Raw genomic sequence first — 26,131 nt, forward strand, 5'->3', positions numbered from 1 at the left:
CTCTGAACCATGGGCTACCAAGCCAATCGCATCTGCGATTTTTCCAGTACTGGATATGATAATTATAAAATAAAACCATATAATGAAATACTTCAAAGTGTATTTATTTCATTACTTTATCATATAAAACCTATCTATCTATTTAATTATTGAAAAAAACCATATAATAATATATCGAATAAAGAATATATTATGGACTTAAAATTCAAAACTAAAATATTTTACATATTTTCAACGTCTTGCGGAAATTGTTATAAAAAAAACCTGTAAAAACATGTTATATGTGAAAGGTATATGCTAATTTGGATTTGATATGGACAAAAGATATCATGTTTTGTGTTGATTTGAAATCGAAAGGGTAATTATGATTTTTAAAACAAACATGATTCATGAAATAGCAAAATTATGAAATGAAATATTTTACCCGCAAGTATTTGAGTAATGTAAGAATATATTTTGTACCTAAATATATATGTATATATATATATATATATCTTTTTTCAACTCCATATCATGGAATAACAGAATATTCAACAAAGCATAAGTGCGACAATAAATCCAATTATTCTCTTGACAAGATGACCATTGATGGTTGAAGGTTATACAAGATACAATAGTTAAATGTGTATCAGTAAACATTTCATCAAGAAAATGTGTTTCAATGATAATCTTTGACGAGAATAAATGCAATTTTAAATAACATAAATATTAGTTCAAGTATGATCCATAAAAATAATACTTGTATATAAATAAGTTGACTAAACATCTTGTGTCAGCAGGTATTATTGAGTTTCATCTTGTTTAACACAGTCGCCGTAGAATTTTGGCTGAAAATATGAATTCAATTATTAATATAAGATATAGGCATTGTTCAAAATATGGATTTTCCTCCACACAAATTTTCCTAAAAAATTCTTTTCGATTTTCACGACATTTTCTTGATATTCGGATCCAAAATTTGGAAAATGTTTTTCTTTTAATTATTGGTTCATATTCCTCCTCAGTTCTTATTGGGTAAGTTTTTGTTAATAGATATTTGATTTTCATCAAATGTTCTTCTGATTGCAAAAAAGGTCTTACGATCTGGCTGCACCTGTGCAGAAATAATATCAGTACACATAAAAAATAAATTTCTGTCAGGTCTAATCTATACTGAAAAATATATGGAATACATTACTCAAAAGATGATGAAACTTTCTTTCAAAATATGTTTCAACTACTCTCATCTAGAATCCTAAAAAAAACTATAAACCAATGCCAGAGTACTTCTATGAAATGTTATGTTTAAATTTGGTGAATAAAAGATGGATATAAAGTGAAGTTGAACCATTTGATGAGTGATGAAAATACTTACAGATTCTAAATGTCCTTTTGCAGTTTCCTCATCATCGTCTGAATCTTCTTCTCCAGAAGTATCAGCGTTTATCCGATCTGAAAGAATCAATAAGTTGCATTGACCAATAAAAAAAAATGAAGGAGTTTTTTGACACCCACTCACCTTTTTGGGGCACTTCATTGGAATTATTTGACTTAATTGAGGTGAGAATATCATAACAATGCAGACAAACTCTGAGCGGCTTTGAACTCTGATTTGGCAGTAAAAATCTTTTATTTGAGCATGGTCCACAAACAACAGCACCGCATTTCCTACAATGATGCTGAAAATTGCAAGAGTTGAATTTAACAGAATCATTAGAAAACTAACAACATCGGAAACTGAGGTCGTTTAGATATTCTTTTACTCACTCTTCTGTTTATTAATGTGAACTGCGTTTTTTTACAATGCATACAATTTGGCGCTTCCACATCCGGAACCCATACCGCTGCATGTTCTTCCACTGCCTTTTTGCCACCTATTGTGTACGAATGAAAAAATGATTACATTTATTGGCTTCATCTAATATATAAAATTCTCGTGTCATAGTTTTCGTTACCATACTCCTCCGAAACGGCTTGACCGATTTTTATGAAATTTTTTGTGCTTATCCGGTATCTATGAGAATCGGCCAACATCTATTTTTCATCCCCCTAAATGTTAGGGGTAGTCCACCCCTAAATTTTTTTTTGTATTTTTCAGACAAAATTTTTAATTTCTATTTTTTTATGATACAACATACAAAAATACATACAATCCTCAATTTTCACCCTTCTACGATCAACCCTTATTTTTTAATAGCCATTTTAGTAATTTAATCATTAGGAAATTATTCATATGGCAAAACAACGTTTGCCGGGTCAGCTATCTATGAGAATCGGCCAACATCTATTTTTCATCCCCCTAAATGTTAGGGGTAGTCCACCCCTAAATTTTTTTTTTATTTTTTAGACAAAATTTTTAATTTCTATTTTTTTATGATACAACATGGAAATTATTTATATGGCAAAACAACGTTTGCCGGGCCAGCTAGTATAATAATAAAAACAATTAAAAAATTGCTATGCTACTGCGCCAGTTGTAAATATAATCTGAGAAAAGTTTCATAAGCAGGTAACAGTGGAAAATCCATTACTTGAAAACGACTCAAATTAGAGTCCTGCGGTACAATTACATAATGTATCATTATAGCCATACAGAAGCTCAATTTTGTACCCTAAAAATTAGATGATCCTGGAGAGCCATCGATAGATAGGGAAACTTTTCGAGAAGAGATTATGATTATTATTGTGTAACATGAATAGATCGAACATTATTATTACACTTAATAAACTCACTTTTCCTCAAAAGATCTTCAATACATTTATTTATATGGGCCATCCACTCAGTCTTCTCAGTAGCTGTAGCAGCATATACCGCAAAAGATTTCGAAGTGGTTCTTATCAGCCATCCGTTCCTATATTCTGAAAGAATATGTATACGCCTCAAGGAATGCAACAAGAGAAACATTCTGATGTGTTAAAATCTTGTATCTTGTTAAAATATCTACTATACGAGAAAATTAAACTGTAGATTGCAAATTTACTGATGTGTGTAATGAACGTAAACATTGTGAATCAATAATTCATTGTTGTGGTTGAATGAACTGAAACTGTACCAAAATTAACATTTTTAAGCGTTAGAAATCAACAAAACTAAGTAAACTAACAGTGCCAAATTACTCACGATTGTCATCTTCTAAACTTTCTAACTTTACTTCTTCTAGGGGAATTATATGCTGTTTATTGTATTTTTTCTTATTTATTACAATATTGCCATAAACGAGGATGTCGTTGAACAGGAAAAATTGTCTCGTTTTTGGTTTCTTCCTGCACATCTTTGTGAGTACACCTTCACCAACCAACACTCTACCGGGAACTCCTAAAGGCTGAAATAAAAGATTTCAATTGAGTGTGAGTATAATAATAATAATAATAAAAAGAGACTGTCATTTTTGAAGGGAATAATGGGGGGTTACAATTTTAATGGTGCATTAAATTTTAACGGCTTTTTCTGCAACTGGATGTGAGACTTGTGAGAGTGAGGAACTTTGGAAAAATTTGAAATATACAAGAACCGAAAAATGTCTGCATTGCCAGAAGACATGGATGTGAATTTATCACTTAGTTATACTATATACGGAATGTTATGTTCAGAATTAACAAATTCCAACTAAAATGTTGAATGCATGAGGCATTTGTTGGAATGAGTCAGCGTTAAATTAACAAAGCCTTATCATAATCGACCGGTATCACTTTTATCCCGTTTTCAATATATTTGATTTTGAACTTGTCAGTATGTGATGTTTATTTGCAATCAAAATGGTACTTATTTAATAAGTACCTATTATGATTAAGTATAACAGTCCACGAGAGCAGCATTGGCTTACTGTTTATACTTGATATCATCCGTCTAGTATTGAAAGCTACTTTTAAGTGGAAAGTATGTAATGTGGGCTGAGTTACGACATTATTTTTAACAAACATTAATTACACACTTTCTCACTTCATAAAGGGCTTCTTCGGGCTGGAACCACGAAAAAGATTAAGTCAAGTAGATCTTTCTAATAAGAGTAGGTAGGTACTTTCTCATCACATATCACATAGTGTTTTTTTTTTGATTGTCCATAATTTCAAGTGTTCATTACTCAAGATTTGTTATTTATTCATTGGTTTTTATTTTCTTCAACTTCCACCACCTAGGCTATCACTTGTTATAGGATTGACCTACAGCATACACACCTCTAGGAGGTTTCAATTTGTAGTGAATTGTGAATTGTTATCGATGAAGTACCACATGTAAATGTATGATAATTAAGCAAAACCAAACTTGCCTTATACAAATGTTGAAAGATTATGAGATGCGGGGTCTGAAAGGTTTTTTGCAAAAAATAAAAAAGATTGATCGAAACAGGAGTATATTATTATTTTACAAAAGCTCTCTTGTTAAAAAAAATATCATCTCCACCAAATAAGCATTTCAAGATGCATAAATTGCAATATTCTAATAAATGCAGTAAAAGTTGGACCACAAATATTTGGAAAACTATGATTATGATATTGAGTAAGAATACATTTCATTACATAAAAGTCTTGTTCTTTAAGTTTTTTCATTCAGCTTCCATTTGTTCAGTAAAAAATAAACATTAATCATTATATTGATTTTCAATTTTTTATGAATTAACTTTCAGAGCTTGTATCACCCTGTATATAAAGTTCTTATGAATTTCCTTGTAAACAGAATTGAACATCTGAAAGATTGAATTGGGCATCTGAAGATTATCTAACAGCCGGCTTGTTCCTGGTCAATCTGATTTGAATTTCCCATTTTGTATCGATGTTTTCGGCCCGCAAAAAATAACCTCTAAAATTAAACTTGACCACCTTGAAAATGTTACGAACAACAAAGTGCATGAGTGTTCGTGTTATATGCGACATTTGTTAAATATGACAAGGAAGAATGTTCGAAAAAGATGACTGAAAATGAATGAGACAGTTACGAACAATTTATAAGATATGAAAGCGAATTCGTATTACAAGAAATCTTGAAATCTAGATTCTTGTCTGTATCAGTAAACTCCAAAGCAGTTTTGAAGACGCAGATCTATAAAAACACCGGGTGATGTAGAAAAAAAGGACAAAAATTGAACTGTCTTATCGGGAGATAAATTTGTGTAATTTACAGTTGACATTAATTCTATATTGTACAAGACAAAATTTGCCCATCCTGTACATACGTCAATAAAAATGTGATCGAAGCGGAAAGTGAGACATTAACATAAAAATAAGCAGAATTAATAAACGAATAGATTTTACCTTCGATTCAAGTTGTTATAGCTATAAGCTATTAATGAAATTTTTTTCTTTTAAGAGTCAATGAATATTGAAATATGTAATTTTTTATTGATGACATGATTTTATGTTCCAAAATATCAACTATCCGGTTGAGTTTTGAACTGAAAGTGTTTTCAAGAGAAGGCTTATTGATTTTTCTTGAGGTGCAATCATAAACCTGAATAATATAAACAATAATCGATACTTTAATAATTCAAACGCTACGGAGCTTTTAACGATAATAGTGTTCGATTCTCACAATCTATGCTTCTTGTAGAATTATAGAGTCATTTGAATGAATTTTCCCATCTGAAGTGCTTCATGCTCAAGCGAATTCCCAACAAAATCCTCATGAATAAGATGAACGTAAATATCAAAATCTCAACAAACTTTTAAATTTAGAACAGAACCTGCAATCAAAGAACCCATTAGGAGTCTCCGACATTCAGTAATTCCTCATCACATAATTGAAAACGTCCTTGGAGGACTCCCGATTTATAAGCAGCTGGTCGATATGCATGCCACTCTTTTTCAGGTAAAGAAACTTGAGGTGCTAGTGAACGGTTTATTGTTGAGTGAATACTGTCAATAGTGGTTTGAGTGAAAAAAAGCTCAACAAGCTAAGGTGAAAAGCTTGCAGGGTGAGTTTATCAATTATTCTTCTGGGTTGTGATTCGTTTGTGAAAATATCGATTGATCTAATGAAAATGTGTTATTTCAAGTAGAACATCCATATTTGAAGCTAATTCTTGACTCTATTGGTACAAAATTAGGAAGGAAAAACGTGGTAGTAAGTGGTCCATTATAATTATGATTGATCGATATGGGAAATTTATGGGAATTCTAGAATACAAATAAATCGAAACCAAGTTTCCTTCGACAAAATCATATCATCAAAATCATATCGTTGTTAAAAATTTTGTGGAAAAATGGTCTTCATCGGCTGATTTTTCCCTCATACTTCTACCACTCTGTTCTTACGAAATAAGTCTATATTCTAATATATAAACAGGGTGAGTCTTTTACTTGTACATATATTTCAACAGTAGATTCTTGAGGTCAGATGAACAACTTTTTTCCTTCACAATTTTTTCCGATACGGCCCAGATAAAAAGATATAGCCATTTCAAGTTTTCATAATAAACTCATCTGAAGGAAAAACAAAATTCTCTTCGGAATTATAAGTTGAATCGATGACACTACACATCTGTGGTTCAGAATTGAATTCAACTAATGTACCAAATTTTTCGAATTTCACAGATATTTTTTGAATTTCCAATTACAAGGATTCAGTGGAGTCTTTAACAGAGCCTTCAATTTTCCATTAACGCGTTTTTCTTAAGACGGTTCATCTCAAAAGTTCGCGAAGTATCGCAACCTTTACAGTTAAAATCGGAATCGATAGAAAAAAATTCACGACCGCAATATAACAAACGAATTTAAATGACTTAATACCTATCTGAGCTGAACTCATGAAGTTAAAGGCATTGTTTATGACTGTTTGATATTATTCAATTCTTAGCCCTCAAAGAGCTACATGCTTCACGAAACCTAAAAAGTTTATAATTTTCTTTGAAAAAACCTGTCAACGATTTTAACAAAATTCACAGCGATTCATTCGTTCGCTAACCCCTAACCTCACATTCTCTCAATTCAAGCCCAAAACATGGCCCAGAAATTGGACATAATATTGCTAGGCGCGACAGGCTTCACCGGCCAGTACGTGTTGCGAGAGCTGCACAAACACAGCAGAAGCAAAGGGAGAAATCTCACCTGGGGTGTGGCAGGAAGAAACGAAATCTCCCTACGCAAGGCCCTGCAAGACCTGGCGGAAGAAACGCAAGACCCCAGACTGACAGATCAACCGATCATCATCGCAGACCTGCAGGACCCCAAATCGGTCAAGGAGATGGCCTCGAAGGCCAGACTGGTCATCAACTGTTGCGGCCCCTACAGGTTCCTGGGCGAGACGGTGGTCAAGGCGTGCGTCGAAGAAGGCACCCATCACGTGGACGTCAGCGGGGAACCTTACTACATGGAGAGCATGCAGCTGAAATACGACGAGGAGGCCAGGAGGAAGAACATCTACGTGGTCAGTGCATGCGGGGTGGACAGCATACCGGCCGACCTAGGCGTCGCGTTTTTGGAGAAAAATTTCAACGGCGGCACCCTGAACTCGGTCGAGACCTACTTCCAGATGTCTGAGGGCGGCGGGCCCTTCTCCAGGCAGCCGGAGAGCAACTACGGGACCTGGGAGTCGGCGGTACACGAGGTGGGACACGTCGGAATGCTGAGACCGCTCAGAACGGAGCTGTTCAAGAACAAGCTGCCGAAGCTGAAACCGACGCTGGGGAGGAGGTTTTTGCCGTTCAAGTCGCCGATTGACGGACAATGGGCGGCATTTTTTCCCGGTAAGTATCCTGCGTCGTGGTGAATGTTCGCACAGACTGGCTTCCCATGTATGGGGAGGACACCTGGAAGACTTTCAATGTACGAGTTCAGAAACGTTTGCCAACCTTGAAAATACACGACAAGGTACCTACAATGACAACATATTTCTTTGAATTATGTTTGTGCCTTTCGGATGCCTTAGTCAATAAGCCCAAGTGATGATAGAATAATTATTTTCCTAACAAGTGTGGAAAGTGATACTTTTCCGCAAGAGAAAAAGTACTTTCCATATGAGTTAGGAACAATATTTTTCGTACTAGCGTAAATAAAACGCTTTCACAGAGAGTCTTGAAACTGACGTTATAAGAAATTATATTTTTGTGCGCTCTGCCGCATAGAGAAATGTTTGAATTTTATGATTGGCGCATAGAGACATGCCAAAATTTTATGATTGATACTTACTCTTTAATATTTGCGTTCGGAAAAGTACTACTTTCCAAAAGTCAATGCGTGTGGAAAGTAATTCTTACGAAACGTTAGTAGGAAAAATTTATATTGTATTTTCAAGGAAAGTTTTCACATTATTTGGCTTTATATGTTCCAAGCTCAATATGAACTCTGTGTGAACTCGGACTCTTTAGTAGTACTTCTGTGGCTCTGTAGAAAGAAAGGAAGCGGCCGATACTTGTCTCTTTTCTATGGACATAGACGTGAGTGTGGAACAATCAAAATTCCAAAAAAGAACAACAATAATGCCCCATTCAATTTACTTAAATTTTAACAGGAAATTTTCTTATTAAATAATTCCTTTCGTGTTTTTTCTCACTGAGGAACCAAGACTATCATGACTTATCCAGAAATTTGCTTGGAAAATGGACCTCACAGTTGAGAAATGGGTCAAACCTTTTACTCATCCAAAGTTGAAAATCAAACTTTCAATGTTATGAACTATTTTATAGGCACGAATGTTTTGATTAGAAATATAACGTACCATTTAAAAAAATGTGACGCCCATTTAATTATTGGATTTCTAAAAAATGAAACATGCTGAAATGAGTAAATTTTTAAGTTCAATTAAAAATAATTGTTAATAATATTCAATGATGTTTCAAAGTAGGTAATGATGCGAAAAATACGAGAAAAAAAAGTTCAAGGTTTCACGAAATAAACCATCCATTTCGTTCATTACGTTGACGAGTTGATTTTTTGATTTATTCATCATACATTACCAATGAGAAGCAGATGATTTGATATAGAGAGTAAACAATGGAAGGCGGAATTTTAAATAACGTTAATAAAGAACAGTTGTCAATATAATCATTAATTTATTAGGTGTACGTTCAATTTAAGATAAACTTTGGTATCCAAAAAGGTACAATGTGTTTGTTTTTCATAACGCGAATCGAACAATTTAGTGACACAATTTTCATGAATTAAGCAGGTAATAGCACGGTAGACATAATTGTATTTAATGAGGGGAATATTGGGATATACATCTACTTAAAATCCGTTTATCCTTGACGAAAATATGAAATGATAACATTGAATAATTTCGTGCTTTTTTTTTTATCCACAAGTTGTTTTTGATACGTTAATTGCATATTATTCCTGACGTCTCCGGAGTGAAATCATAAATATTTACGACAATTTGCACCTCAACTCTAGTTAATTTCCGAACATAAGGGAGAAAAGTACTGTTTTGAATAACCATTTGGAGATAATCCATTAAAATGGAGTAGTGAGAAAAACAACTGAAAATAAAATACGCATAAGGCATAATACATATTATGTATTTTGAAGCATTAACTGCAGCCGAGTCTCCTAATTTGTTCTATTATTAGAAAATTTATGTACTTCCTCAAAGGACAACCTATTGAAATCATTACAATAGATTCATTTATACGCATCAAGTGAATCAATTTTCTACATATCATTCTTTAGCTGGCCTGGTTGAGCTTCTTACAGAAAATTATATTTTGATATTATTACTTCTGAGATTGTTAAATTTATTTAATTGTTCTTCTGCCGGATTAATGTAATGTTCCTATTTCTTGAACGTATATAATGCTTAATAGGAAATTGATCTACCAAATAACCATCGAGATTTCAATTTTCACTTTCACAAATCAAAATCAAATTTATTTCTTAGATCAGAGAGAGACTCGATTGAGAATGTTCATTATTATAGTTGGAAGGATACCTTGGACCATGTGGAGTACCTCAACCAAAAATAAGCCTCGTATATAGGAGGATCTGTGTAAGGAAGCGCATGAAAATAGTAAAAAACAAAAATATACTCTAAAGCGTCAGACTAAAATATATTCAATTACATGTTGGAAAGTGTATATGTATTCCAAAAATTTGACAATTTGAGAGACTTATTGACACAATTCAATAAATTGCAGTGCCTTCCGAACCACCTGTAGAATGATCGGAAAAAGTGAAAAACTTGAAAACCCCGGGAATTATATAAAAAAAATGCATTTATCCCGAACGGTTTTCAAGATATGATCTCTAATAGAAACCATAATTTCCATTAAATATATCGGAAGAATATCATAGATCATAAATTATGACAAGTGGGGTAGTTCGAAATAAGAATTTCATGTAGATCCAGAATATGATATATAAATTCGGTATTCTCTTTGAAAAAGCTTGGAGGTATCGTATTTCAACACTTTTGGCCAACCTATAAAGTAAAAAATAATTTCACCTTATGCGTCAAGTACAGATTATTCCGCCAAAGTTTGAATCGCTCTCCGAGCCCAAAATTTCTAAGAGTTATCGACCGATCGAGCGCGGTTGTCTCACCCTGTATAATCTAGGCGTTTTCACAAGCTGAGGCAACGCCAGTAAAAGTAGCAAATGTCAGTTTTGTTGAAATAACGTCCTATGATAGCCTTAAATCATTTTTTTATTCGTTATGGAAGTTTTACATCATAAAATTCTCTATATACAAGATTTGTACGAAACAATTTTTTATACGTTCACTCGTTTTTGAGTTAAAGGGAGATGAGTGCGAGGCGCTAACCTATACATACGAATTGCGTATTTCATTTGTCGATTTCAACTCGATCAATAAAATCAAAAAAACACTCCTTCCCTAATGGGTCACAATTTGAACGTGTAGTTAATTAAAACTTGTCCGATAACTCCATTTTCCTGATTTTCAACCGCGACACAGCTGCTTCCATGAACATTTTCCATCATTTTTCACGGCATGATTTTTTACTTTCCAGGACCAGACCGATCAGTCGTATACCGATCCCAGTACTACTTCTACGAGGAGGAGCACAAACGACCAATCCAAATCCAGACCTACCTACTCATAAACAGCTTCATCACGATGATACTCCTCGGTATAATAGGAGCAATGTTCACGACATTCGCGAGGGTGAGGTTAGGCAGATACCTCCTGTTGAAATACCCGAGGTTCTTCTCCATGGGGATGTTCGCGAACACCAAGCAGAAACCTTCGAAGGAGAAAATCGAGAAGACCAAGTTTTGCCTCTCGCTGGTCGGAAAAGGTTGGCCGGAAAAATCGACAAATCCGGACGATAAGTTCAAAGGACCGCCGCAAAAAGGGGTCATCGTTCAAGTCAAGGGTTCCAACCCGGTGTACGGGATCACCTCTAAATGCATGGTCTTGGCATCGATCATGATTCTTACGGAACCCTTCAAGATGCCCCAGCGAGGGGGGGTGTATCCCCCCGGAGCCGCATTTGCCAAAACTTCGTTGATGGAAGAGCTGAACGAGAATGGGGTAACTTTCGAGGTGCTGAAAGAATTCAACATAGCCGGGTAGATGTGAAAGCCGATCGACGAAGAATTCGGAAAATACAAAAAATGTAGCGAGTCATTATGACTCGATAACTCATAATGTTTCTCGTCATATTGATTCATTGTTGAAAAATGAAGGATTTGAAGACTGACAGTAGAAAATGTTGCATTGCATTGAACGAAGTCTCAATCACTAAACTCTCAGTTACTGAATAATGCTCTCAGTTACAAAACGCATCATTCCATCGTTACTTGTATCAGATCAAAGCATCAGACTCCAGAAATGTAATAAAAACTACTTAATTACTTGAGTATACAAATTACTCAGCAATAGTAGGGGAACCCACAAGGCTCAAGGGGGATTTACTTTAGCGTTGTGCATTGTGAAGATAAGATGACAGAGGGCAGGAAAAAAAAGTTATGCAGGGTCAATCTTTCACTTCAACATATATTCAAACAGTACATTCTTGAGGTCGAAATAAACACTTTTTTCCCTTACCATTTTTTCCGATTCGGCCTAGGTGAAAAGATATAGTTATTTCAATTTTCATAAGGAGCTATGCCACCCCTGGAAACCTGACACTTAAGTTTTTCCTAGCATTAAATGTACTATTTCAACCTTGGAAATAAGCTCAAGTTTTCTATCCTATTTTGTGAAAGGAGTAGTATTTATAATACAATAAATGAGTTAGCCCAATTTCGTTGGCGATAAATATTGAATATTCATCTCTTGATTTCTATTCCATTTTCGATGATACTATTAGAATTCAACACTGTAATGACAACAAAATTCCCTTCAGAATAAACAAGCTGAATCTATGTCATTACACCTCTGTAATGTGTTATGATTCATGGTTAATTCTGTGGAGCTCTTAACAGAGTTGCATTTAGCCAAAGTACCCAATTTACATTTTTGAATACAATGTACATACGTACAAGTCAAAGACACACCCTGCGTATGCCCTTTCACTGATAGGTGAAGACTCTCTTCTACAGGGGGTCTAAAATATAAAAGACCGACATACTGTGTAAGATTTTGATACCGTATACACCCCACTTGGCATTTACAGCTAAGCGTCTCGCACGAATCGCCCTGTATATAGATATAGGTAGGTCTAATTTTTTCACAGGTACCTACTATACTAGATAGTCCAAGGTATCCCCCTAAAACTAATCTGACGGGTTTGAGTAAATCCCAAATTTCCATTTTGGATTCCCCTACTATAATTGGTACTTTTATTTATTTATTTTGAGAGTTCCATATATTTTACGAAAAATATGGAATATTTTGCAAGAAACGCACAGAAACAGATTCAGATTGTCTTGTATCATTTTTGTTATGTCATTGCGTCTTACTATTGTTTTATAATACTTTATATTATATCATGCCCATCATTGAAATGGTGTTTTTCCTGGGTGAAATAACATAATAATCGAATAAAATTTGATCGTACCCCCTCTTATTCAATATTGTTTTTATATTTACTACAGGTTTAAAAATGTCCTTTTCACTCATTATCTTTCATGCGGTTTATAAAAAATTATGGAATAAGAGGTAGGCATGGTGTGCTTTGTTAACAGGTAGGTAAGGTAGTGGTAGTGAAACGCGTTCAAAGGTTGGTACTTGTTTGGTTAGGCCAAAGACAACCTGTTGTCTCTGGTTAGGCGTTGTGCCGGATCCAGACGTATGCGGCCCTTTGAAAACATCATTACTACCGCCCTTGAGCCTCAATTAGGTTGAATACTCAATGCTACCGCCATAAAAAAAACAAACAGTACTTCTAGGATGCGGTATCGGTGAGGCATCTACGTCTGGATCCGGCGTCACCAAAACTTCAAATACCGGATGAACCATAATTCAAAATGTTTACGACATTAGTCGTAAACAAGGTATTTGAATAAGGACCACTTCAGGTTGATGATAACATGACCACGAATATTAGAAATCAGATAATCCCTGAAGACGGCTGGCGAATGCTTGTCGAAACGTTGGAAATACCAAAATAATGGAAATTGTCCTTTAAATCCTACATTCGTATCTTTTCCCGATCAATATTTGTCGATAGACCTGTATTTGCAGCAGAACAGAACTGCCATTATAAATATATATGGATAATAATGATTTTTTGCAGTCATAGTATTGATAAATTAAATAATATCCGGAAAAACTGCAGTAACAATTAACACATATATCTAGCCTAGCATGATACAAAATGAATATCTGATAATGAAATTTTCAACATTTCACAGCAACACTATAGTGAAAGATCGCACGATGAGACACCCTGTATCTAATAATATGAATATCATTGAAGCTCTACTAATTCCGAATTCATAATGAATTTTGGTGTCCATTTTGCAGATCGTGAAAATGTATGATTTGAAGTTGATCTTTTAAAACATCAATATATTTTGAAATTTATACAACCTGATTTCTTTTCAAAATCATCTTTTTTTAGGAACAATGAGAGTTATACGTCTCAAAGAATTATTCTGTGTGTTGTAGTGAGTAATGAATTATCAATATCTCAATAGCCTTCAAAATTAATGTCTAAGTAATGAACCTGAACCTTATCTAAATATTCCATTTATTATGCTGATTTATATGATAGGGCAATTCTTTACATCCTCATCTCTGAATTTATTCTTTTTCTTGTTTCTGCTTTCTCTCACTAATTAGTGCAGTTGTTATTGAGATAAATGACCCAAAATTATCACCACATTGGAATTGGATTGTTCAAATTGAACAAAATTTCTACTTAGTATGATACACCACTACTTACTTTTTGACTATTTTTTTCTAATAAATTTGAGAGTTATTCAATTTTTTTCCTTTTTGCAAATCTGAAGAAATTACATAAATTGAGTGAGGGGATTCTCTATTCGGGTTGTGAACCCCTTGTATGAAAAAAAATAAATCATTTTCTTGCAATGTAATTTCTAACTTTTCTCTGTCAGCAATAGACCACCCAATTATATGCAAGGAAAAATCAATTTTGACATAAAATATTTCATGAACTACTTACCTGTCCAGAACTTCCAAAGCAACTCTCCACCATTGAAATTCGCCTAGTATTGGCTTCACTATTCACTGGAAAAAATCATTATTTGTTTACCACAAAAAGACTGATATGAATGAGAGTAACATACAAAAAGGGAGCAGCTTCTCCACCCTCTGAGAATAGCTCATCTCTGATAATAAATGAATAAGTTGAATGCAAATTTCACTTGAAATTACACTTTAAACAATGAAATTCTGTCAAAAGTTGGTAGAACATAAGGTGGAGATAAATACAATAATTTATGGAACTTAAAAAGAGAAACTAAATGAGTATGAAATTCAAATTATTTCTGTTTAGTCTAGTTTCTTTTCATGGACTCTGATTTCATACCTCAGTTGTTATTTATCTGCCAACTCTCTAAAATCTACACAATTCATCATACATTTCTGCAATCACTTCCTCAACTTTGCAATCAATGAATAGATCAGTTCTGGATATTTAATGCATATGAAATTCGTAAAATGAAAGAATTACTTTAAATATAGATACTTCATCAACCTGTTGCATACTTTGGGTTGTTTATCAATATTTTGAACATTTTCGGACTGAACAAGGTAAAATAAAGTTAAGCCTAGAAGATAAAAGAAAAAACAATTTTCGATTAACATATTTCGAGTAGTGAGAAAGAGCAAAAGCTATTTTCTGAATATTTAATAAACTTTCATTTTCCATAAAGTTTTGAACATGTTATATATTCCAAGGAATATAGTCGGTATTATAACGACATTATATCTAAGGACCAAAAAAATTATTTAGTTGAATGAGTAATTCGTGTTTTCCAATAGTATAAGGGACCAAATAAGCTGAATGATTTCCTTTTTAGGAAACCATTACAACAATCATGTTAGACCCAAAAAGTAAAACCGAAAATATGAATAAGCTTACCTAGTTTATCTACCATCTTCTTAAAGAAATAAAAATACGAAAATAAAACAACCCACTCAAAATATTGTAAACTTTTTTTCAGAACTTATAAAATTACTGAACAGGATGAGTAATAACAAACACGGTTTTCATTCAACAGATGACATTCGACTTTGACGTAACAAGTCATCATTGACATCTCTTGGTTCATTTGAACTAAGGGACAAAGAGATTTGCTTTAAATTAAGGAAAAACATCAAGCTACCTTCAAAGTATCATCAGATTTTGATAATTGGATTCGATTCGAAGCACAGGTTAACGAACCATCTTCGACGAAATTCATACAACTTTTTTGAATCATACCAGAGAATATTTCATTCATTTTCTGTGAATGCTATCTTAACCTCACAAAAAAATAAAAACAAAGACGAAGCCCCTGCTGAAATTTTTTTCGTTTCAATTTCTAAAAAAATTTATTTATGACGATTTTCCAGGTAGGACGCAAAGTCCTTAAATGTTGCAACAGTTTTGTATTCCAGCAGAGACAAATTTGCGTTACTACGTTCAAATTTGTTGAATGTTCAAGATGTTTAGGAGATGTTCATTTAAAATATTCCACTTATACAAATATAAGGAGTCATCTGGCTAAAAGACCCTGTTTGTATGATCGTAAAAATGTGACAAAGACATACTGTACAGATAATAAAGTTAATATCAATATTGGCACTATAGGTCATGTTGATCATGGAAAGACTACCTTGACAGCAGCAATAACTAAAGTCTTACAGAAAGAAGGCTTAGCCAGCTTCATGTCATATGATCAAATCGATAAAGCCCCTGAAGAAAAAGCAAGAGGTGTAGTTCGTTGAATTTTTTGGTATAAATTGAAATGATCCTTGTATCAGTTGAATATTCTGCAAGATTTTTATAAGATACAACAATATATTTTTAGGAATTACAATAAATGCTGCACATATTGGCTATAGTACAAAGAAAAGACATTATGCCCATACTGATTGTCCTGGACATGCAGATTTCATAAAAAATATGATATCTGGTGCTTCACAGATGGATGGAGCGATCCTAGTTGTAGCAGCCGATGATGGTGAGATGCCACAAACTAGAGAGCATTTACTTTTAGCTAAGCAAGTTGGAATAAGAAAAATAATAGTTTTTATTAATAAAGCTGATTTATCTGATCAAGAAGTGAGTAGCACTGTTGAGAATCATGAAGATACTGATATTAATAGTTTTCCTTATTATGGAAGTTCACTGGTGAATTAGCCCAACTGAATTCAAAGTACTATTTTATTTTAGGGTTTAGAATTAGTTGAATTAGAGATAAGAGAACTCCTCGAGAAATATGGTTTCGATAGCGATGGTCCTATAATCTATGGATCTGCTTTAATGGCATTAAATGGAAATGATCATGCATATGGGGAGAAATCAATCAGGAAATTATTGGACGTAATCGATAATTATATACCGAACCCAGAAAGAGATTTGAAATCACCATTTCAGTTACCTATTGACAGTGCATTCACCATAAAAGGTCGAGGAACTGTTGTAGTAGGAACAATCAAAAGAGGTGTTTTGAAGAAAAATCAAGAATGTGAATTACTTGGTTTTGATAGTCAAATCAAAACAACCATAGGAGACATTCAGGTGTTCAAAGACAGTATACCAGAGGTAAAACTCAAGTCTGAGCTGTACCCCAAATAATCGTAATTTTCAAGATAGCAGTTTTTAATATTCTTTTTATTTTGAGGCAAAAGCTGGAGATCATGTGGGTATTCTATTGAGAAATGTGAAATCAAAAGCAGTTTCCCGAGGCATGGAGTTAGTAGCTAAAGGAAGTCAAATTTTCACAAATAGATTCAAAGCTAACATATATTTTCTTACACATGAAGAAGGAGGTCGATCCAAACCTATTACTAGTAGATATAGTCAGCAGTTATTCAGTAATACTTGGAATGCACCGTGCAGACTTGATTTAGGTGTGTATTGTAATTAAAATGAAAATTTCTCTCCTTATTATCAATTCTTATTTCTAGAAAAAGATGTACAAATGTTTATGCCAGGAGAACATGGACATGTATATCTAACTCTCCAGTGGAAAATGGTAATGATGGTTGGGCAACCATTCACAATTAGAGAAAATAATGTTACAGTTGCTACAGGTATCATAACTGAAAGCTTGGAACCAGTATATATAAAATCCACTTTGGGTAAGCTGGAGTTACCCAACTAAATATTATTATCTCCTGCAATGTTAGGAAATATCTAAGGGATTTTCTATGAAGATTCAAATGTAAATAAAAAATATTTATAAAACTGCTGTCTTTAATTTCATAAATGGCGAGATGGTGCTCTGTGAATTACATAATTTGAAGTAAAATTCAAAAGTTTGTTCGACTGCCTTATAGCACTATTTTGCTGAAGGTTATCAAACCATCTTGAAACATTCAAATATGTTTCCTTCTCAACAGGTGTTAAGTTTAGCTGTAATAAAATATTTCAATTTCAAAAATGTTCAGTTTTCAGTCAAATATGATAAATAAAGTAAGAAGACTTTCAATGAATATTGAATAAATAGAATCAACTCACCATCACATTATACAGAATGTAATATAATGCCACATCTGCAATAGTCAATTTATGAGCAATTAAATATGTTTTGAATTTCAGTACTCCATTGAGCTCCTGAAAATATATCTGTTATTACAAGAAAACATTAAAAGGAGATGCTAAAAAATTACATTCAGTATGTGCTGGTTATTTTGATGCGAATTCAGATGCACTGCATAAGATATGCAATACTCGAGCCATTGCCAGAGTTGAACCTTCTCAATCTGAGTTGTAATGTTATTCTTTATTTTGGATTCGTTCACAAGATCCATAATTATGTTGACAAACCCACTTTGCACATTCTTATCTTTCGTTCGAGTTATAATCTGAAATACTAGGTATTATAATTGTATGAAAAACAAGAATTGGGACTCACAGAATCCCCATTAATGTTGATTTTGCCTTGTTGCACTTTCAGATAAGAAGAAATCTGATTGAGACAAGAGAGCGCTGCTTGGACCATTTTTTATTATAAACTGAAACTGTTTCTAATACCAAGGATGAAACCCTTCGATTACTGAGTAACGTTAAATTTTCCTGTTAATTCCAAGAAAATATCTTCTTCCAAATCAATTATTTAATACTTTTTAGGTTAAGTACAGATTCACAGAACTGGACTGTTCCTTTTGACAATTCCTCTTGGTCATAAAAAATCTTCTTACGGTAGAATACTTCAATAATAATAAGAAGTATTGTATTAAAATGTCTATGAGTATTGTATTAAAATGTCTATATTTATATTATATTTATTTGAGAATTGAAAGCTTGAAAGCTGCGATCTCAAAGCAAAACCTACCACCCTACCTACTAAGAGCGTTTGTGATTTTCGACACCAGGTGGCTTAAGAGTGAACTTGAAATTTGAAGAGTTCCGGGAAAAACCCCCGTCGTTGCGAGTTTGCGACAGAGATATATATATATATCTATATCTCTGGTTTGCGACTCAAAACGCGGCAAAAGGCCTCCACTCTCCACTTCGTTGATTGAAGTACTACTCTGTAATCTGTGTTGAAGTACTTCAATGAACTTCCACTTATCATTCGGTTGATTTGAAATTTCGTAAATAAACAAGATGAATCGGAAATATAAATACAACGAAATTTACATATTTGAGGTGATAATCAATCTTAATATTCAAATAAGTGAATTCAAACTAGGAGCACTACTTCCAATTTTCAATCCCGAAATTATCACAAACCACCACTGCGTTGGTGAATTTCGCCACCAGGTGGCATGGAAATCGCTGTTGAATTTTTAAGCTAGGCAGTGTATTTCACTCTGGATAAGTATTATTGAGTAATTAATTGAGTATTACGAGATTATAAAGTATAATGTTATTCGAAGACAAATAGTACAATTCACAAATTTGCAAAATTGGTTGGATTCGCACTAAGAAATGCTAGTGCATAATATGTTTTACAATAAATATGTATTATGTATCAAGTATCCAGTTTCATGTTCATTCTAAATCCAGATTAAGGCAGTTCGATAGAGATTTGGAGAATTCACAGCCGTCTTTTGTATCTGAAAAAAAGTTATTGTTAAGATCAGTTTTACATCGTAGAATATCACTGATTACCCATGACTGATAGTTTTCCAAAGCATTTTCTAGCGTCCCTCAAAGATTTAATTCTCTTCATGTCATTTTGCGAGTAGTGTTCTTGGAGCCATTTTATCACCAAAGTTTCAGATGGAAATCTTCCATCGTCCAGCTGTAAAAACCGAAAATACTTCGTGATTTGTAATTTATTCCCTTAAGAATTCAACGGATCATTTATATTGGTAAAAATACAATGTTCAAAATGACAAAATATTCCCAATATCTCAAAGCTATTTCTGTTCATTTTTACCCAAGAACCTCCAAGAGGTATATAGTCTATATGGTATCAAGTATGCCTGAAGGAATAAAAAGAATATATTTTTATCTATCGAAAAAAAGTGATGGTGAATGAAAGATGGCGCCTGAATGTTAGACAAGTGCCTTTTTGAAAAGACTCTCGATGTAGGGGAACTACTTTTCAACAACTATAAGATATAGATAGCTTTACTTACCACTTCTAAATAACCAAACACACATTGACTGATACACTGAAAAAAAAAAGTAAGTTTTGGTTGATTGCGTAACATGTTGCGTAATGGATACTACAAACCTGATCTTCGTTTGTATCGGATCTTTTATTTCGTAATTTCCCAATATTGCTGTTCATTCCTTGCAAATAAGATGACAGGCCTCTTCCGTAACTGCCAAAACCTCTAGAATCATAGCCATTCCCTGTAAATTAATGTTCGGAATCAACAGCTTTTATATGCAATTTTTTTATCGTAGAAGCAATATTCTACGGTTGAGCTGGGGAAATTGGCAACTAGGGCGACATAGCCGAGGCCAGCAAACAGATGAGTACCTGCTTGCTATAGCCTCAGCTGCGCATCAGCTATCAATTTGCAGGCTCGACTAAAATGGAAAGTTTTTCATCCTTAGTACATAAATAACAATTTTGTCATTTCAAATCATGCTTAGGAGCTTCGGCTCAAATTCATTGCAAGATATCGTACTGTCACGGCTGATATAAGAGTGTATTATAGGAATTCTTCAATCGAGTGGTGTAATTTAATTTTGGAGCTGAATGATGAATATTTAGCTGCACAAATTATATTAGGTATTTTGATATTTTTTTTTACTCTTCTTTCTGAAGGACACAATAGGAACAATCATTTAAACTGACGGTATTCGAACAAAATTCATAGCAAATAAAGCTCATTTAAAATTTTAAGACATTCCATTTTCTGAATTCATATGAAGAATGTAATTTTACCTCTACTGGTATAATCATATCCGCCATAGTTATTGTTTCTGTTGTAAGAGTTGCAATTAGGATCATTACCATCATAACTGCCATAGTTTCCTTGGTTCCTATTACTATCATAACCACTAGAATGATAGTTTCCATAACTTCCATAAGAATTGTAATCGTTTTTGTTGTTATTGTTATTATCATCGTTATAGTTAGAATTTGAGGATCCAAATAAATGATTTCGATTGTTGCTGTTTCCTTTATTATTTCTTCGATTGTTATTGTTACCATCTTCGTTGTCACCATTGTCCCCCCTGTTGTTGTTGTTGTTTTTCCTTCTATTGTTATTGTATTCCCTATTATATTTTTTATCGCTTGAATCATAATCCTCCTCTGATCCATCATTATCGTCGTTTTCATTCTGACTATCGTTATTTTCGTCGTTTTTCGAATTATGGTTGTTTCGTCTGTTGTTGTTGTTATTATTATTGTTATTCCTGTTGTCATTGTTTTTGTATTTACCGTTGAAGTTTTGCCTTCTACGAATTTTTCGGTTGTTCCTTTCGTCATGGCTTTGGTCTTCCCAGTCCTCATTTTCATCGGATTCGGAATTCTCCTTGAAATTCCTGCTTTTTGTCTTTCTCCGATTATCCATTTTTCTCTGTCTATTGTTGCCGTTGTTACTGGAGTAGCTGTTCTCTTCACTGGTTATTTCCACACCGCATTCTTTCAGCAATTTTCTGGCTTCTGTTCGAAGGATGTTATCGGTTTCGGTTGATGAAGAATTGTTGTGGTATTCTGAATTCGAGTTGTTTCTGAGAGCATCCGACAATTTGTTCTCTTTCTTGTAATGATCTGAACCACCGAATGCATGATAGGCACTCAGGAAGAGTAAAAAAATAGGCAATGTAGACTCGATTGAAGCCATAGCGGAAAACGAATGGGCGATACAGATGGATCAAAAGAAACTTATAAATTTGGAAACAATACATGTCAGGAATAATTGTTGAAATCGCAGTTTTAATTGAGATCTACGTTTCCTGATCGATTTTGCTATTATCAGAATGCGTGATGTATGAATAATTTCGTGAGATGTCGAGAGCTTTGAGGGATAAGGTCGGAAATGAAATGGAAGTAGGTTAATACATTTAAATTTGATTAAGCCACCATAATTATGGTCATCATATTGGCTAATGTGTATATCTAACTCTCTTTAATTAGGTGATTTTGATACCAACATAGTATTTTTATATTATATGCATTTTTATTATGCATGCATGTATGTGAGATAGGCAGGTGATGATCTGAATGCAAAATTGTGCATTAAATTTCATATCCTGGAATCTCGAATCCTGGATGAAGCTCTGCGTTCTGTATAATACCTACCTAGAGTGCGAGTCTCTACCTCGAAATAAATTCAGTTAATCAGGTTTTTTGTTGTAAATATGCCCTTAGGATAGGTCGATTAGTGTTTTTAGTTTCGTTTATTTTTATTTTTTTGAAAATGTTATTCATCGTGTCCCAAATTGCAGATACATATCTACATATATGTCTAAATGGAATACCAATTTTTTTTCATAACTTATGGGTAAATCAAGTAATATACTCGTACCAGATAATCAATTATTTCAATTTAGTTCGAAAATAAAGAAATCTGATCTAGGTACTGATCTATCAGATCTGATTTCAACTAGTAACTCAAATATATGTTTCTTCATGGAATGCTCAAAATGTTGTCCATTCAAAGTAACTGATGACAATATATCCTGTGAACGGAACTTTAACTCATTTTGTATATGTATTTCTAATTAGTTCGGCTGATATTCGTCTACACTCCCCTGTTATTTGTTCTTGTAGGTAACTGCACAATGTTTTCCAGTTTGGTCTAAAAACCTTCGCTTTTCAGGTACCTACCCAAATAAGCTTAGCAATCGTCCAGGTTTCAAATCTGGAGACCTGAAGAACTTAATTTTGTTTTCTTGTCCCCTACCTTATTGAAATTTCAATCTTGTGGGTCCCAGTTGAGTACGGAATTTTATATCGCTAATATACGCTCGATAGGTACGATGCTACTCTCCATAGTTGTTTTTATTTAACACTTTTATTCAAGGAACGGAATGGTGAACAAATATTTCTTGTCTCTTCACAAACCTTTTAGGGCTTTCACTCCCAATCTCTGAAACAAAATCAATTAAAAAAGAAATCAACGGATCCCCCTGTCAAAATTTTGCTAAATATATTTTACAATTTTTGAACCCATTAACAGGAAAATCAACTAGTTTTTTGAAAAATACTCAACACTTTCTTGAAAAATTAAGAAATTCTAATTTAAATGCAACAGACATCTTAGTAAGTTTTGATGTAGTAAATCTTTTTCCAAATGTTCCAGTTGATAAAACTCTTGAAATAGTGAGAACAAAATTGATTAATGATAGAACCATTTATGAAAATTCGAAATTGACTATTGATGATATAATGGAGATATTAGAAGTTTGCCTGAATTCCACATATTTTCAATTAGATGATGTTTTCTATAAACAAAAATTTGGTATGGCTATGGGTTCTCCTTTATCACCAGTAATGAGTAACATATTCATGGAATCTTTCGAACAAAAATATATAGACACATACCCACTAAAACCAAAGACTTGGTGGCGATATGTAGACGATATTTTTGTGATTTGGCAACATGGTAGAGATGAACTAGAGAATTTTTTTGATCATATCAACAACAAAGAACCTACAATAAAATTTACAATGGAATTAGAGCAGGATAACAAAATTTCATTCCTAGATGTTTCAATAAAAAAGTTTCCGAATTATTTTGAAACGAGCGTATACCGAAAAAAGACACATACTAATAGATATTTAAATTTTTATTCCAATCACCAAGTAAGTGTCAAAAGAGGTATCATTAAAACACTTTATGATAGAGCTAATTTAATTTCATCTACACCCGAAATTAGAAATAATGAAGTTGACTTTATTAAACATTTTCTTAGGGATAATCAATACCCAAAAGATTTTATTGAAAAAACAATATTAAATTTAGAGAGAAAAATGACTAACCAAAATCGTAATAATGATCAGGAACAACCAACAAACCGTCAAGAACAACCAAATTTGTTGAATGTAATTCCTTATGTTAATGGCCTTTCAGAAAAAATAAGAAGAATCGGTTCGAAGTTCAACATACGAACTGTTTTTAAAACGCAAAATGATTTAAGATCTATATTAACAAAAACTAAACCTTTGAACGAAAAACAAAAATCAAAAAATTGTATTTACAACATACCCTGTATTTGTGGTACAACTTATACAGGTGAAACGTCCAGACCTCTAGAAATAAGAAAACGCGAACATAAAAATAATATTAAAAATAGAGAAATTAATCGATCGCAAATCGCAGATCACATTTGTTCTAATACGGGAGACCACATGATGGATTGGGACAACACTAAAATTTTAATGACAGAACCAGACCATTATAAACGAAAAATTAAAGAGTCTACGTGTATTCTATTAGATCAGGATAATAATTTGGCAAATTGTTCGGTAGGAATAGATCATATTTGGATCAATTTATTAAAGAAGGAACTGTCATCCGGTAATTTCAAAATTAAATGAATCAACGTTTCTGTGCAGTCTCTGTTTCTGTGTGTTGACAATTAATGTCAGACAAAAAGCGACAATTCCAGAAGATTTTCAAAAGTAGATTTTTTCGTCTGATGAAGGAGTCTGATATAGACTCCGAAACGTTACGAAGAATTATAATTTCAACGTTATTTATTTTGAGTTCATTGTCAGGCAACAATTTTTTCTAGTTAATTTGCTCCTGACAAATTAGTGCAAGAATTTACGCAGGAGCAAATCGTTGATTTCTTTTTTAATTGATTTTGTTTCAGAGATTGGGAGTGAAAGCCCTAAAAGGTTTGTGAAGAGATGCAAAATCCTCCCAAAATAAATTTCAATCGATATCTGAAATATTTCTTGTCATTCCATTTTTGAACTGCTTGAATTATTTCATTGAGTTGAATCACATTCTTTCATATTCGAATTTGTTGAGGCATTTCGATATATTTTTAACGACAAGAAGGAATGAGAATGTATATTTTGTACGCATGTGTAACTTGACATACCTACCCTTTAGGAGTAGAGATTAAAATTAGGATTGCTATTGAAAAAATCATCTAGAATCTGAGACACATGCACACTGTAGGTATAACATACGTCCATTACTTCGTATACTCATTTATGATAGTAAAACAATTTTTCGCGCTTACTTCAGCCGGCTCTGTCTCTACCAACCGGCTTCTTAACTAGAATGGATGTCGTCCAATTTTTTTCATGATAAAACTACGAACTTCAGAAGGTGAACAACTCGATGAAACTCGCATTAAATGAATGAACCTGAAATGTGATATGTTTAAATAGAATTAATTGTAATGAGAGTCTGTACAGTATACAGGGTGTAAATGAATAGTTACGACATATATTAATAGGGGGTGATTGCTTATCAAAAGATAGTGTTGGTCTTTCATAGAAATCAATAAGTTAACCAACCTATTATTAAAAAAATGAATGATAAAAACAACTCAATTCTTAGGTAATAGTTTCCATTAAAAAACTCAACTACCTTTCACCCCTTGTACACAGAGGGTACATATTCAAAATTCCTCAATTATGCTTGCATAAAAAATTGTCTTTCAAAATGAAAATTAACCTACATTGATTACAAAATAGGTAGTGAATACCGAAGATATGAAGTATATGCGGTGCTTTATTTGACCACTCCATCTGTTTAGTCGATTCAAAAGTTTTGGTAGTGATTAACTGAAATGAAGACCAAATCAGTCAGTGGTAAAGTATAAAAATAGCAGAGTATGGTTCAGGTATCATTATCCATTCCGGTAACACCAAAGTTCATTATCATAAATAATATTTATGTGACAATCATTGTGTTGTTGATAGTAGTTCGAAGAAGATGAGTGGATGACATCGAAAATATCAGTAAAATGGGGAATAACCTAATACATAGCACTGAAATATAATACTGAAACTTATTAGTCATTCATCATAAAACGAGGAAAGAATATAAATAAAAAAACACTAAACACATTTAACAGATCAATGAATTTGAATATTCATTACCAACTATACCATTTATTCTATTTTTGAAACAATAAAGCGTGTTCGAACAATAACAAACCAACTCATATAATTCGTAATATGTACATACCTACTCATGTCAGTTTCTACAATAAACATTCTTAGTTGGAGTATTGTTATAGGTCTAGGAATTCGAATTCTTTTTACAAGCGTCAATCATGTACCTACCCTTCATAATTTTTCAGTTCTTGTCGAGTTG

The 26,131-nt window shown here is 33.3% G+C and overlaps 5 protein-coding genes across 7 annotated transcripts in view; 2 read left to right on the plus strand and 3 right to left on the minus strand.

Annotated features, from left to right (window-relative positions):
* Positions 1–83: 83 nt before the first annotated feature.
* Positions 84–15,523, minus strand: LOC123306604 (pleckstrin homology domain-containing family F member 2). 2 transcript variants are annotated; one of them, XM_044888677.1, is made up of 8 exons: positions 15,366–15,523; positions 14,445–14,509; positions 3,101–3,302; positions 2,713–2,838; positions 1,747–1,853; positions 1,499–1,658; positions 1,355–1,431; positions 84–827 (listed from the first exon to the last, which is right to left on the minus strand). In XM_044888677.1, exons 1-8 carry the CDS (start codon positions 15,379–15,381, stop codon positions 783–785), a joined length of 798 nt encoding a protein of 265 aa, XP_044744612.1. In that variant the 5' UTR covers positions 15,382–15,523; the 3' UTR covers positions 84–782. The 2 variants fall into 2 exon arrangements, with proteins under 2 accessions (XP_044744612.1, XP_044744611.1); XM_044888676.1 differs by lacking the exon at positions 15,366–15,523 and adding an exon at positions 14,569–14,623.
* Positions 5,783–12,115, plus strand: LOC123306602 (saccharopine dehydrogenase-like oxidoreductase). Its single transcript, XM_044888675.1, has 3 exons — positions 5,783–5,888; positions 6,906–7,658; positions 10,878–12,115. The coding sequence occupies exons 2-3, from the start codon at positions 6,914–6,916 to the stop codon at positions 11,441–11,443; spliced, it is 1,311 nt and encodes a 436-aa protein (XP_044744610.1). The 5' UTR covers positions 5,783–5,888; positions 6,906–6,913; the 3' UTR covers positions 11,444–12,115.
* Positions 15,524–15,729: 206 nt separating the features above from the next.
* Positions 15,730–17,678, plus strand: LOC123306601 (elongation factor Tu-like). Of its 2 annotated transcripts, XM_044888674.1 has the most exons (6): positions 15,730–16,199; positions 16,297–16,550; positions 16,662–16,811; positions 16,866–17,033; positions 17,113–17,341; positions 17,399–17,678. In XM_044888674.1, the coding sequence occupies exons 1-6, from the start codon at positions 15,824–15,826 to the stop codon at positions 17,593–17,595; spliced, it is 1,374 nt and encodes a 457-aa protein (XP_044744609.1). In that variant the 5' UTR covers positions 15,730–15,823; the 3' UTR covers positions 17,596–17,678. The 2 variants fall into 2 exon arrangements, with proteins under 2 accessions (XP_044744609.1, XP_044744608.1); XM_044888673.1 differs by having other exon boundaries at positions 16,662–17,033.
* LOC123306605 (eukaryotic translation elongation factor 1 epsilon-1) lies at positions 17,674–18,594 on the minus strand. The gene is made up of 4 exons (XM_044888678.1): positions 18,349–18,594; positions 18,104–18,298; positions 17,952–18,047; positions 17,674–17,846 (listed from the first exon to the last, which is right to left on the minus strand). The coding sequence occupies exons 1-4, from the start codon at positions 18,433–18,435 to the stop codon at positions 17,694–17,696; spliced, it is 531 nt and encodes a 176-aa protein (XP_044744613.1). The 5' UTR covers positions 18,436–18,594; the 3' UTR covers positions 17,674–17,693.
* Positions 18,595–19,282: 688 nt separating this feature from the next.
* The window catches only part of LOC123308272 (patj homolog), a 34,054-nt gene continuing 27,205 nt past the window's right edge, over positions 19,283–26,131 (minus strand). Inside the window, exons 5-8 of the mRNA XM_044890863.1 lie at positions 20,122–20,243; positions 20,024–20,059; positions 19,551–19,683; positions 19,283–19,495 (exon numbers count right to left, since the gene is read on the minus strand). Coding sequence (XP_044746798.1) covers positions 19,431–19,495; positions 19,551–19,683; positions 20,024–20,059; positions 20,122–20,243 — 356 coding nt within the window. The 3' untranslated portion in view covers positions 19,283–19,430. The remainder of the gene's footprint in view (positions 19,496–19,550; positions 19,684–20,023; positions 20,060–20,121; positions 20,244–26,131) is intronic.

The sequence above is a fragment of the Coccinella septempunctata genome, chromosome 2, assembly GCF_907165205.1.
Source record: "Coccinella septempunctata chromosome 2, icCocSept1.1, whole genome shotgun sequence".
Classification (NCBI taxonomy): domain Eukaryota; kingdom Metazoa; phylum Arthropoda; class Insecta; order Coleoptera; family Coccinellidae; genus Coccinella; species Coccinella septempunctata.